Here is a 14,461-nt window from a genome sequence, read left to right as displayed (position 1 = left end):
AACAACAACAACAACAACAATGGTGCTGTAGGATAAGCAATATTGGTATGAACTACAAGGATGGTGCTTCAAGCTCACCACCCATTCCTCGGAAACATTATATAGGGTCACTCTGAGTTGGAGCTGACTCCATGACACTTAACAATAACAATACATATATGCACAAATGAACACTAATTTATAAGATTATAGGGTAAATTTGTATTTATATTCTTAAACTATGCAGCACTTCAATTTATAGCTACAGACTGTTGTTAGGTGCTATCAAGTGAGTTCCAACTCACAATGGTCTAGTATAAGGTTTCCAAGGCTGTAAAGCCTTACAGGAGCAGATCCAGTTTAGACTCTAAATTTATCATAAAGTTACAAAACCACCCTCTCTTTGGCTCTTCCCACTCTCTCTTGCTAATCTTAAGATCCTGGTGTTTCTGAAGTTTCCGCTTTAGCTTCTCATTCTACTTACTTTCTCTGAGGGGCCTATGTCTTTAATCACTGTCTATTCATGGGCTCATTTACCTTTGATTCAGTATCAGGGAAAAAGCAATCATTAGAAAAGGGTCAGCAAAGGCAAGACAGGGACTCTGAGAGTTGCAATGATACAGTGGCCAAAAAAAATGGATTCAAGCCATCATAGAGATGGCACAGGACTAGGCAATATTTCATTCTGTTACATATTAAGGTCAGAATTAACTTGATGGCCAACAACTGACAACAATCAGTTGTTACACCTATCAGTGTGCCCCAAACCTGCTCTTCCTAAAGAAAAGTACAACCATCTACCCAGATGCCTAAATAAAAAATCATCGTCATTTGCAAAAAAAACAAAAATGAATAAACCATTGCCATTGAGTTGATTCCGATTCATCGTAACCCTATATAGGATTTCAGAAACTGTAAATCTTTACAGGTACTGACAACTTCATCATTCTCCTACAAAGGAGCTGACTTCGCCGACTTTGCTACAAGCAGCCCAACATTACCCCACAGTGCCTCCACCCACAGTGCCTCTACTAATCCCATTATTATCACAGGCCCCTATCATTTCTTATCTGGCCTACTTAACTACAAACTCTTAACTATAAAATCACCCTTGCATGAGCCTTTATGTTCTTCAACCCATTTTTTCACACGGATTCAAGAATTATCTTTGAAAACCATAAATTGGATCATTATAATCCTGCTTTCATTGATTAGTCATAGTTTCAGAATTAAGACCAAATCCTTTCAACATTAAATTCTTTCTAAAGTTTGCTTATTTCCATAGTCACAATTCAACAACTATAGCCCAAACACACAAAACTAGCTTACATTATAAACTACAGTTGACCCCTGAACAACACAGGTTTGAACTGCACAGGTCCACTTATAGATTTTTTAAAAATACATGTGACAGCAATCAGCTCTGTATGAGCAGTTCGTCTCTCCAGTAAACTGTGTATTACTGTGAAAAGTGATCTTTCAAGTTCTAGCGCATTTTTCGAGTTCAGTACAATACCATAAACCTTGATTAACACCATGGAACCTATACAAAGTGCCACTAATGCTGGAAGTGTTCCCTAGAAGCAGAAAAAAGTCATGTTAAAAGACAATGTTGGAACGTATGACGGAACCCGTGGCAATGGGAGTCATGGTTGCTCGGCGAGCTCTGCATTTCATATTCAAAGTGGGAAGCCACTTCCAGATGGCACATTTCTACCTCAGTGTCCTTGGGATGAAGATTCTGCGGCATGAGGAATTTGAAGAAGGCTGCGAAACTGCCTGTAATGGGCCTTATGATGGGAAATGGAGTAAAACAATGGTGGGATCTAGACCTGAGGATGATCACTTTGTTGCAGAACTGATTTACAATTATGACATCGGAGACTACAAACTTGGCAATGACTTCACGGGCATCACACTTGCCTCTAGCCAGGCTGTCAGCAATGCCATGAACGTGGAGTGGCCACTCAGAGAAGTTTTTTTTTATACTGAGGCCCCAAGAGGATATAAATTCTATTCGCAGAATTGCAATCTACCTCAGTCAGGTTGTGTTTTAAAAGTTACTCTAGCAGTGTCTGATCTTCAGAAGTCCTTGAACTACTAATCTACTGGGAATGAAAATCAATGAAAAAGATGAACAGAAGCAAATGACTTTGCTGGGCTATGCTGACAACCAATGTAAGCTGGAGCTAAAGGGTATCAAGGGTACAATTGATCATGCCACAGCTTTTGGAAGAATTGCCATTTCATGCCCCAAGAAATAGCTGCCAGACATAGAAGACTTGATGAAAAGAGAGAACCAGAAAATTCTGACTCCTCTGGTGTGTTTAGATACCCCAGGGAAAGCAACAGTACAAGTGGTCATTCTGGCCGACCCTGATGGGCATGAAATTTGCTTTGTGGGGGATGAAGCATTTCGAGAACTTTCCAAGATGGATTCAGAAGGAAACAACTATTGGATGCGGCAATGGCAGCAGATCAAAGTGATGAGTGGTTTGCCAAACAAAATAAACCCAAGGCTTCAAGTTAACAGCGACATCATTTGGAACAAGCAGTTGTGACTCCAGTTCAGGCCCTGTGAGAGCCTGATGTGTCTATCCGTGACAAACGCCCCTACAATGTTATTCTGTCCTGGACAGGCCAGGAGGCCAACGTGATGAAGATTGGTGATTTCCTATTTTTGAAGCTCTAACACATTACTGATATGAAATCCTGTGATTATTGGTCTAAATAGAGGTGAACTAAGTAGAGCTGTAATCTGCTGCTTTGTCACTGGAATAACACATTCTGTATGCAATTATATTAATAACAAATGATTGTCCAGAGATGGAACAGCTAGATGGAACCTTACCCTTGGTTGGGGATACAGGGAATTTTGATGAGCTGTGAATCATGTAAAATTTATGAAAGCTCAACTATTCAAATAAATTCAAATCAATTGTTTGTAACAAGAAAAAAAAAAAAGAAAGAAAACGTTGGATCACTTGATACGTACCTTAGATTGAGGTCTGCAGCAGCAATGGCCCATTTCAAGACACAAGACCACTGATAAGGAAACTTGTGAAGCTATCACCACAGTTACACTAGCAGGTGTGAAAACCTTGCACTTTTTGCAAAATGTATTAAAAATGCAGCTTTTTTGTGAGTGGAGTATATAGTACATATAAAATATGTGTTAGTCAATGTTTATGGACATGTTTATGTTGGGGAGTCAAAATTTATATTCAGATGTTTGACAGTGCAGGCGGTCAATGGCCTTAATCATTGCATTGTTCAAGGCTTAACTGTAGACTGCTTTCTCAAAGTAACATAGCAGTCCCTGAGAATTTGTTAGAAATACAAACTGTTTTGTTTTGTTTTGTTTTTAACTTTTAACAGAGATCTAGGTGGAAACTCACGGGTTTTCTAATCAACAGCTCATACATAATGCTTTGTGACATTGATTGCAATCCCTACAATGTAATATCACTTTTCCCAAAACCTCCCTGTGGTTAGTTTCCATTTGTTCTTCTTTTCTGTCCCTTCTTGAATTCTGAGCTTTATCCTTGGACAAATGCTTCCCTTTTAATCTTGTATGGTTGATTGCTCTAATGAGTGCATACTTCCCTGGTGTTACTGTTCATCTTACAAGCCTATAATTTGGCTGAAAGTTGAGTCACAGGGATGAGTTCAGCTCCAAGCCACTTATGAGCTTTTAAGACCCCAGTCACTACTTAACCAATGTAAAATATAAAACGTTGTCTTTATGGAGTATGTTATGCCAGCTGACCTTGGTTTCCTCCCAAGACTATGGTTCTGAGCCTCTGGGTCCAGTAGTTCATTCTCTCCTCAAGGTAATTTGGTTATGTCTAAGAAGTTTTCATAACTTTGTCCCTCTGTATGCTCTCCTATATTTATGGATATATTTACAGCATATTCAAATACGCATGTAGAAATATCTCTAATCCTTTCCTGACCCTTCCAAAGCTTTCCACTACATTAGTGAGTCTCAACCTTGGCTATACTGATTTGAGGTAATTTAATTGTTTTAAAAAGCAAACAAACTGAAAATTTAAACAATGTCTGGGCTCTGCCTGAAACCAACTATATTATTATTTCTGTGGGTAGTACCTAGATGTATATATCTTTTTAAAAACTCTCCAGCTCTATATATTATATATTGGTCATTTACTTCATTCACTGAAGATTTCATTGTAGCAATTCTTTCTAGAACTAATCTGTCCTCATTTTTAATTATTTGAACAGTTGAATTTCTAATACCCTTACCCTTTATCCCATCCACAACTTCTCCCTCCCATAGTTGTGTCTGAGATCAATTACGACACTATGCACTTTCAAATTCACAGTTTCAAGCATTCTGCTATCTGAAACCCAGCTTACTTACCTCAAGATTTCCCTCTCTACTCCTTAATCCCCCAGCATTTTCAATCCATTGACTGTATCAACTTTGTAAAATAAACTCCTGTCTCAGTTCCTTCCTTACTAGTTTAGATTCCATGATAATCATTCTAACCACTTGAATGCATACTTTCACCTCTCTTACCCCTCTTTCCCTCTGTCAAAACTGCCTTGCCTGGCACAATCCTGTTCTTGTTTAAAGCCAACCCTTCCTTATTCTGAACAGATCAGAAATGTCTGTAAAAAACACACAAATATGCAAATTAATCTTACTTTAAATTGTAACCAAAGACTTCAAGGTGATGCACTGGACTCAACCAATAAGAGGGGTCTTCTTCAAACGTTTGTGGAAGAATGAAATTAAAATAAAATGGAACTTCTCCACAAACTTTTTGAAGGCAATTTGAGAAGAAATTCACTGTGATATATAGATTGATCTTGCAATTTAAATTCTAGGTTTTTTTTAATCTCCCCACGCCCACCCCAGGGTAGGAGTGAGAAGGGAAATATATTTGGAAAAGTTTATCCAAGAAACAGAACAGACAGACATATATTTTAAAAACATGAACAAACCATTACAGAATGAGATCTGAAACCAAGAGTGATTTCAGTTTTGGTGGCCCCTGCCTTTTTTTTTTCCCCCTTTTTTTAAATGTAAGCTTCTTAAAGACTGAAGCAGGATAAAGGATCACTGGCTCTCATCTAGGAAATAACAAGTGATGAATAAAAAAGAAAACTTACCCCCCCCGCCCCCGCCAACAAGGCCTGGCAATCCTGTTCTCCATACCCTCCCCCAAAATAAAAATATGAATACTTTACATAACAACTCAGAATTAGTCTTAATCTCCTACCTGCCTCTCTCAGCGGAAGTTTAAGTTCATGAAATAAAAAGACATCGAAGCTCATGTACATAGGTTATAAAAGCTCGTATCAGAGGACAATTGATTTTTTTTTTTTTTTAAAGTACAGGCAGGGAAAGGAGCAAACATTTTTAATTAAAAGCTTTCTGCACTTTCTGATTACTGTTCAAGTTTTACTATTTAGCAAAAAGCAAAATTTTTATAGTGTTCATCTTAAATCTTACTGCTTTACCACTGTAGTATGCCTTCCATTAAAATAAAGAGATGGAGCGGTCAATCTGGTGATTCATTTGGCATGGCTTTCATTGGAGACTGGGGGTGGGGTGGGGAGTGGATGGCAAAGAGACAACAGCATCCAAAAAGTAACTTACACATACAATGGTTTTCTTTAAAAAAAAAAAAAAAAAAAAAGAGAGAGAGAGAGAGAGCCAGAGAAAATGTTATCTTCAACAAATGGAAACAAGCATTCAAAGCCCATCTTTCAAGCCATAGCCAAACCATGTTCTATCTTAAGGAGGGTCTCCTCTTTCTTTGTTAATAAAAATCTCTCCCCAAACCATCATCACTTTTAATCATCCCCAGACTGGGTTTCATCTTCAGACACTTCATCCCCAGATTTTTTTGGTAAAGGGCTGGCAGATGTTTTATTTTCTGGAGGGATTTCTCTTCTTTGGGGGAAGGAGTCTTTTCCTTTGATGCCTTTGAGGCTGTGAGATGAGCCACTTTCCCTTTGCCTTTCACTTGACTTGGCATCACTGTTGCCTTTGGCCTGGGTTTAGGCATTTTCTTTTCTTTTCGCTCAAGTTTGGATTTCTTAACCATCTTTTTGTTTTTCTTTTTTGAACTGCCATAGTCACTGCTATCATCGTCTTCCATTAGGAAGTCTTCATCACTGCCAGAATCTTTTTCTTGGACTAGTGCCTTGTCCTCCTCTTCTTGTTCTTCCTCACTGCCCACATCTTCCGTAAGTATTTCTCTCTGCTTAGAAGCTGCTTTAGAAGCTGCCTGTCATTGCTGGCATGCATTTTTACGATCTTCTTTTTCATCTTCACTATCATCTGCTGAGTAAGTGTCATCCTTCTTGTCTTCACATCTTTTTCTTCCGAGTCCTCACTGTCTTCCTGTGAATTATTTCCAGACCACCTCTTATTTTTAGCTTATCAAGGAGATGATCGCATTTTCTTAGCTGGAGGACCCAAATCTCTTCCATAATCTTCATCAGCATCATCAGATTCCTGAAACTGTGAATAATCAATGACCTTCCTATTTCTTTTCAGGCCAAGACATGTTCACTGTTGAAACAAGAGCCAGTCGAAGAAGCCAAAGACCAGGATACCCCTAACCCGCCCCAACTTTGGCGGTTGCAGCTGAACCTCGAGATGATGGTTTCTCAAACTCCGCCCCCTCCCCCCATCTCTCCTAAAGGGATCTCCCACTTAACTTTTATGTGACCTTATTATTCACTGAAAAATACGGGCTTGCTTATTATTTCACTGAAAAAAACAGAAGCTATCAGAACAGTAAATCTTCATCTTCTCACCATCAAATCTATCAACCTACGTCCATCTGTCCTCATATACTTTGCCTTTCTTCCTTTAACTGTTCTAGCTCTGGGACTAACCCTTGTATTGTACACCGCATCACACGCCCCATAAGGACTGTGAAGCTGCTTTTATCCTCACTTTAATGATCATGATTGTTGTTGTTATGTGCCATCAAGTCCATTCTGACTCATAGAGATCCTGAATAGGGTTTCCAAGGAATGGCTGGTGAGTTTGAACCTCTGACCTTGCAGCAGTTCACACCAACTTTGTGGTCAAGTGCTTACCTTATAGCAGTACACCAGGACACAAGAAAAATGTAGAACAAAGCTCAAATTCACACACAAAAGGACCAAACTTATTGGACTAATAGAACCTGGTGAAACCCCTGAGACTAACACCCTTTTAACCTAGAACTGATGCTTCCACTCAAAGTTACCTTTCATAGATTGATCTCTAAAATAAATAATAACATCCATGATGAATGTGCTTCTTGGAGGACGTAACTCCATGAGACCAAACAGGCAACAGTTTCCCAAAAGCAAAGATGAGAAAATGGAGGGATGGGAACTAGGAAGGTTGAGTGAAAATGGAAAGCGTTCTGACACACTGCAGGGACAACGACCAATGTCATGAAAACAATCTGTGTATGTATGAACTGTTCAATCGGAAACTAATTTGTTGTGTAAACTTTCACCTAAAATGCAGCAAAATGTTTTAATAAAAAGTCATTTTAATGATCAGATAAGCACAATGTACCATCATGTTCATATTCTTTTTAAAATGTCTATGCTTGACCCCCACATCTATTATTTCCTCATAGCTTTTCACACTTTATCTTGAATCCATTCCAATCAGGTTTCTGGCTGCAACGTTCCACTGATAGTATTCCTTTAGTTTAGAATGCTCCACTCCAAATTATTTTTAAGGCTCCCTTTCTTACTTTAATCTTGTATGTATTCTGAAAGATCATAGTGCCACCTTTAATAAACATAATATCCTACTCTATCCTCCTACCCACCCTTACTTCTCTCATCTCCTTCCCTTTTCTATGCCTTTATCGGCTTCATTTTTATTACATATAACTTCATGACATTATATATCTACATTGTTTGTATTCCAGCACTAAAATATAAACTTAACAGCAGAGACATTGCTTTTAAATTGTGTTTTTCCACAGACTGTTTTTTTTTTTAGGTATCCCCATAAGCCCTAGTGGTACTGTGGGCAACATGTTAGTCTCCTAACTGCAAGGTCAACAGTTCAAATCTACCAGCAGCACCTTGGAAGAAAAATGAGGCTGTATGCTCCATTTATGCTCAAGATTTATAGTCTGGGAAATCCTACACAGGCTCACTATGAGTCAAAATGAACTTGATGACAATGAAGTTTACATTTTGTCTCCACACCTGGAATACTGTACATGACAGTGTCACAAAGAATATCTTTCTAATTAAGTGATTTAATACTCCTATTGATGATTCAATTTAACTTTGTCCTCATGAGATTTTCCCTGGAGAATGGTGGCATAAATCAAACGCAAATATTGTATTCGATTTATTCTTAGAGAATAATTTCTTGAAAGCTCCCATAACCATGATTTAAATTAAAATACTTACTTTGCTCTGATGTTACCTCCCACCAGTTAGAAGGTCGCCTGGAAATTCTTCGACTTTTTGTGATAGTCACAGTCACTTCTTCAGAAACAACTTTCTTCTTCTGGGGTCCACTTGAAATACACTTGTTCATAAATTTTTCTTTTACTTTTTTCTGACTTTCTTTATTAGGAACATGGGCTTTACCTTTTTTTTGCCCTAAAATAAAGAAGACGACAAAAATAATTCACAATCTACTGAACCAGTATTTTCAAAGGTTAAAAAAAAAAAACTCTAAGCAATAATTGAGGAGCTCTGGTAGCGTAGTGGTTACGAATCGGGCTGCGAACCTTAAAGTCAGCGGTTCGAAACTACCAGCCGCTCCGCGGGAGAAAGATAAGGCTTTCTACTCCCGTAAAGATTTACACCCTCGGAAACCCTGTACAGGGTCGCTATGGGTCGGAACCGACTCGACGGCACTCAACAACAACAACAACAAGCAATAATTGAACATCTTAAACTTATGATGTAGGTTTTTATTTCACCTCTAGTTTTAAAGTTGCACATTCTCAATAAAATCTTTAACTTTCTGTCAATTAAGTGCAAACTTTTCACATTGCCTATCATTTACTCCTAAGCAAAAAAATTAGCACCAAAATCAACCTGACAACTGCTAATAATAATAAATAGTAAAAATAAAAGACAAGGTTCATTGTTTTCACTTACTAATATCACAATTAAGAATAAGGTATTTACTGTTTTCTGTTTTGAAATAATAATTTTGAGGTGACTAATGATTTCTGTCAACCTAATTTGGGGACAAGGAGACTTAAAATTACATGAAGAAAAACTATTGCTTCTGTGAACAGAAACTTAGGGAATATAAAAACAGAAGAAAACAATGGATATGGCAAGGAATAAAGAGCTAATGGAAAAGTTTAGTAGCAACATTAATTCTACTAATAAGAACAAAACTGATACAATATAGACAAATTCTAATCTTATTCTAATGACTGGCAACCAAGAAGAAATAGGGTATTACAATATACATTACAATAAAAAGGGGACAAAGAATATCAAAATGGGTTAAACAATGGATTCTTATAGAACTATGTTTAAAACAGACTTTTGGTTTGATGCTGTAGTATTAGCACTGGGCTGCAAACCACAAGACCAGCAATTCAAACTTACCAACCACTCCTCAGAAACCCTATACAGGGTCACTATGAATCTAAACCAATCTATGGCACTTAACACCAATAATAGATACTTTACAAAATTACATGATTATTAAACTACATGTTGCTTTTGTTAAGTACTGTCAAATCAATTCTGACCCACAGCGACTCTATATAGTGTTTCCTAGGAGTGGCTGGTGAGTTTGAACCACAGATCTTGTGGCTCAAAAGAACCTTCGACTGCTTATACTACAGCACCACACTATGTTGTTGTTGTTGTTGTTGTTATGTGTCGTGGAGTCGGTTCCGACTCATAGCGACCCTGTACAGGGTTTCTGAGGCTGTAAATCTTCACGGGAGCAGAAAGCCTCATCTTTCTCCTGTGGAACAGCTGGTAGTTTCGAACTGCTGACCTTGCGGCTCACAGCCCGATTCGTAACCACTACGCTACCAGAGCTCCTTTACAGCACCACACTATATAGACCAAAAATAAAAAAAACGGTAAACAAAGGAGAAATCATAGAGTTTGAGAATACTTAGCGCTTTCACTAAAGAAGGTGAATTCGGGGAAATAACTCTCACAAAAATGGTATTACTAACAAAGGAATAATTTCCCTGAAATGGAAATGTAAAGGAAAAACTATTAAAGTTTGGGGAATGTAGAAGAAATCATCAAAATATGTAGGTGATAAAACAAAAACCAGTTAATAAAGAAGACACAAAAAGATGTCAAACAGAGAAATAGGGAGGAGAGCCAGAATGCCACATTATTAGGAATATGTTGTTGTCCATTCTGACTCATAGTGACCTTCTTATAGGGATTCTGATGAAATTAGCTAGTTCTTAATTAGATTGAAATCTGTATTTAAGTCATTTTTGTTATCTATATGACCAACATTAACACTGTTTGGTATACTGTTGTTGTGCTAAGTGGTGTCATGCCAGTTCCGACTCATAGCTACCCTGTATAGAGTTTCCAAGGAACAGCTAGTGAGCTTGAACAGCTAACCTTGCAGTTCAAACCAACCTTGTAGTTCAGCACATTAAGCCACAGCACAACAATGAACTGAGATTAAAGTCAGTATTTGACTAATAAAATGGCAAAATCACTACCTAGCATGAGTCTACTTTTGATAGTATAAGCAACACCTAGGAGAATGTTTGCAATTTATGTACAAAATCTCAGGTCCCACCATAGACCTGATATATCTGAGACAGCATTCAACAAGATCCTTAAGGGAATTCAAATATACATGCAGGTGTATAAAACACTGTTGTTGTCATTGATAAGCAGCTCCGAGTCACGAACCAACTTGAAGGCACTTAACAACATTTTAAGAACAAGGTTGACAGTTCAAGCCCATCAGGGGTGCTGCAGTAGAAAGATGAGGCTTTCTGTAGGCAGATTCACAGCCTCAGAAACACTATACAGGGTTGTTATGAGTTAGAACCGATTGAACATTTCATAACAACAGCAACAACACTACAAGGATAGAGAGTTTTCAATGTGGTTGCCATGAGAAGTGATGATTGTTGATTAAAGTTGATTCTGACTCATAAGAGACTCTGTATAGGGTTTCTAAGGAATGTCTGGTGGATTTGAACTCCCAACCTTGCAATTCAAACTGACCTTATGGTCCAGTGCTTATTCTACAGTGTGCCACAAAAGGACATCATACACTGAAATGTATGTATAACAGGCATGCAGATATAATCTTTTCATATCTAGGCTTGAAAACCAGTTTCAAAATTAATTTTTAGTTTTCATCAAAGTAAAAACTCTCCAAACCTTACTTCCCTAAGGCAGATCCTCAACTATTTCAGTTACTTCCCCTGGCATCCGTCTACATGTTTCTAAATAATTAATATATAGTCATTTCTTGCTTCATTATTTTCTCCATTAGCTATTGACTTCCCAGCATGATGAATAGGGATTAAACCTCTTTCTACCCACTACCTGAAATATGGAGTCCTGGTGTGGCGCTACGGGTTAATGCGTTAGACTGCAAGGTTGGTTTGTAGTGCAAGATTGACAGTTCAAGCTCACCAGCCACTCCTTAGAAACCCTATACAGGTTGCTATGAGTTGGAACATCTCGACAGCACTTAACAACAAACCTGAAATATAGCTTTGTGGTTTTTTTTATAATTAAACTGTTTACTATTTATTATAAACATATTATAATTAAACTTATACTGTTAAGTCACACCTCTTCTTTTTAAAATCCTTTTATTTTTTGCTCATTTTAAATTTCATTTGTTTGATGCTGTTTGTACTTTGTAAAAAGTTTCACCACATGCTATTCTATCTGCTACACGTCTTTCAATACAGTAATACTTGTAAACCCTGGAACCAGCGTAAGGCTGAAACCTGTCAAAGAAGGAAAACTCAAATGTTTTCCACTAAAAAGTAAATAGAAAAGTGGTTAAGAATTCACTCTGTCAAAGGTGGAAAACTAGCAAGACCTGGAAAAATAAAGCACTCCAAGTTTCGGCTCTCACAGGTTTCACTAGAATGCTTTCTATCCTTTTAAATACACTGTTGTTGTTGTTATGTGCCATCAAGTCAGTTCAGACTCACAGAGACCTGTATAGGGTTTCCAAGGAGCAGCTGGTGGGTTTGAACTGCTGACCTTGAGACTCGGAGACCAAGGATTATTCTGTAGTGCCACACCAGGGCTCCTTAAACACATTAGTTCCATTTTTGCTCCCTAGATACTTCTCTCCTGGAGCCTTTAGTCTTCCAGCTACAACCTGGAATAATTACTGTTTAGGCTTGTCACAACTGAACTCCTAGAACTTCATTTCTCTTCCATATTGGTAGGACTACATTGATGCTATTGGTTAATGCTCTAGACTGCAAAGTTGGTTTGATCCACAAGGTCGGTGGTTCAAGCTCACCAGCTGCTCCTCAGAAACCCTACACAGGGTCACTGAGGGTCGACAGCACTTAACAACAACAGCCTTCCTTGGTGGCCAGCTGAGAAGCCTATGAGATGGCTTACCAAGCTATGTATCCCAGTAGCTGCACCTGTCTTAAAGGACTCCTTTTAAAATTCATGCTTGCAGAGAAGTTGTTTTCTAGTTCACACAAAAGTTCCATTTAGGCTAGCTGCAGTCTCAGTAACAGATTCCTGATACTTTGATCTGGTGACTTTCTATTTATTTCTCCTTTCTTTTTAATGAAGAAATACAGAAAAACTGAATTGGTACACAGAAAAACTTCAAACAATACGTCTGATAATATCATTATTTTGCTCTAACACTTTATGGAAAGAAATCAGGCTTCGAAATCATTTTTCAGCTGAATTATAAAGCATTATTCCTCTTTTAAAAAGTAGTTTAAGGAAATATTTATGAAGTTCAAGAACCCTCACCAGTGAGCATCACTTTACTTGCTTTCTCTATCTTTACCTTCACCTCTACTCTCCAAAGCCTTTTCTTTTTAATTTCTACTTTTTTTATTCATTTGTTGTTGTTAATGCCATCAAGTCGATTCCGACCCATAGCGACCCAGCACAGGGTTTCCGAGGAAAAGCTGGTGAGTTTGAACCACCGACCTTGCAGTTCAAACGGCTTTGCAGTCTGGCACATTAACCCACAGTGCCACACCAGGACTCTGTTTATGCTATTAAGTGCCATCAAGCCGGTTCCAACCCATAGCGACCCTGTATACAGTTTCTAAGGAGTGGCTAATGCCGCAACAAGGCTCAAGATAGAAAAAGCAGTAAATGAAAGGGGAAAACAAGTAATTAAATTATTACAAAATATGAAAAAGTATATGCAATCACTTTATAGAATGAATCAGTTGCTATATCTGCCATTTAAGTGTTACACTAAATGTAGACACTGAGACAAACATGAACATTTTGCTCTGAGAAAGCCTTCACCATTGGGAGGTAATCCAAGTCCTTGGAATGTTGTGTCTGATAGGTGTCTTGTTTGGGGTGACAGCTGGTCACACCAGAAATGTCAGCAATGTGATGTCATATTGGGAGTTTTGGGTCATGGTTGACCTGGAGAATGAGCTCAACCAATTGAGCTATTAATCAATAGCCTACATAATGTTTTTGTTAAATACAATCAAGTAGGTTCCAACTCAACACACAGCAAACCTGTATAAAGTTTCCAAGGCATAGGTGGTAGGTTTGAACTGTCAACCTTGTGCCTAGACATTCAGTGCTTATCCTACAGAGCCATACCAGGACTCGAGATTATATAATGAAGCCCTGGTATAGCACTGTAGGATAAGCACAGGACTACTAACTGCAAGGTCGACAGTTCAAACTCACCAGCTGGTCTTGAAAACACTACACAGAGTGCCGATGAGTTGGAACCGACTAAACAACATACAACAATAGAAACTCTGAACACTGAAGTTCAGGTGACCATCCCTGGCTGGTAATACTCTATGAGTACTTTCTACAAGAATGTCTAGAAAGTAACAGTAACCAGACTCCAAGACAAATACAAATTGGAGGATCGTGTTTAGTAGTTTCTTAAACTCTACCCTATATACCCTTTTTCTTTGGGTTGAATTTAATTTGCATCCTAGAGTAGTAATTCAGATGGGACACAAACAGCTGTAAACATCCATTGAAAATTGGAACATGGAATGTACGAAGTATGAATGTGGGAAAATTGGAAGTTGTCAGAAATGAAATGGAACGCATCCCTATCTTTACCTTCACCTCTACTCTCCAAAGCCTTTTCTTTTTAATTTCTTAATTAATCAATATCTTAGGTATTAGTGAGCTAAAATGGACTGGTATTGGCCATTTTGAATCTGACAATCACATGGTTTACTATGCAGGGAATGACAAATTAAAGAGGAATGGTGTTGCATTCATAGTCAAAAAGAACATATCCAGATCAGTCATGAGGTATAACACTGTCTGTGATAGGATAATA

At 38.1% G+C, this 14,461-nt stretch overlaps 1 protein-coding gene and 1 pseudogene across 1 annotated transcript in view; one reads left to right on the top strand and one right to left on the bottom strand.

The window, feature by feature from the left end:
- CENPC (centromere protein C) overlaps positions 1–14,461 on the bottom strand; it is a 167,360-nt gene that overhangs the window by 95,372 nt on the left and 57,527 nt on the right. Inside the window, exon 9 of the mRNA XM_006874819.1 lies at positions 8,398–8,592. Coding sequence (XP_006874881.1) covers positions 8,398–8,592 — 195 coding nt within the window. The remainder of the gene's footprint in view (positions 1–8,397; positions 8,593–14,461) is intronic.
- On the top strand, positions 1,628–2,509 carry LOC102827102 (annotated as a pseudogene).

This window comes from Chrysochloris asiatica, unplaced genomic scaffold, assembly GCF_000296735.1.
Source record: "Chrysochloris asiatica unplaced genomic scaffold, ChrAsi1.0 scaffold00303, whole genome shotgun sequence".
NCBI lineage: Eukaryota > Metazoa > Chordata > Mammalia > Afrosoricida > Chrysochloridae > Chrysochloris > Chrysochloris asiatica.
Note: the sequence above shows the minus strand (reverse complement) of the source record. Positions and strands in the feature narration are given on the sequence as shown.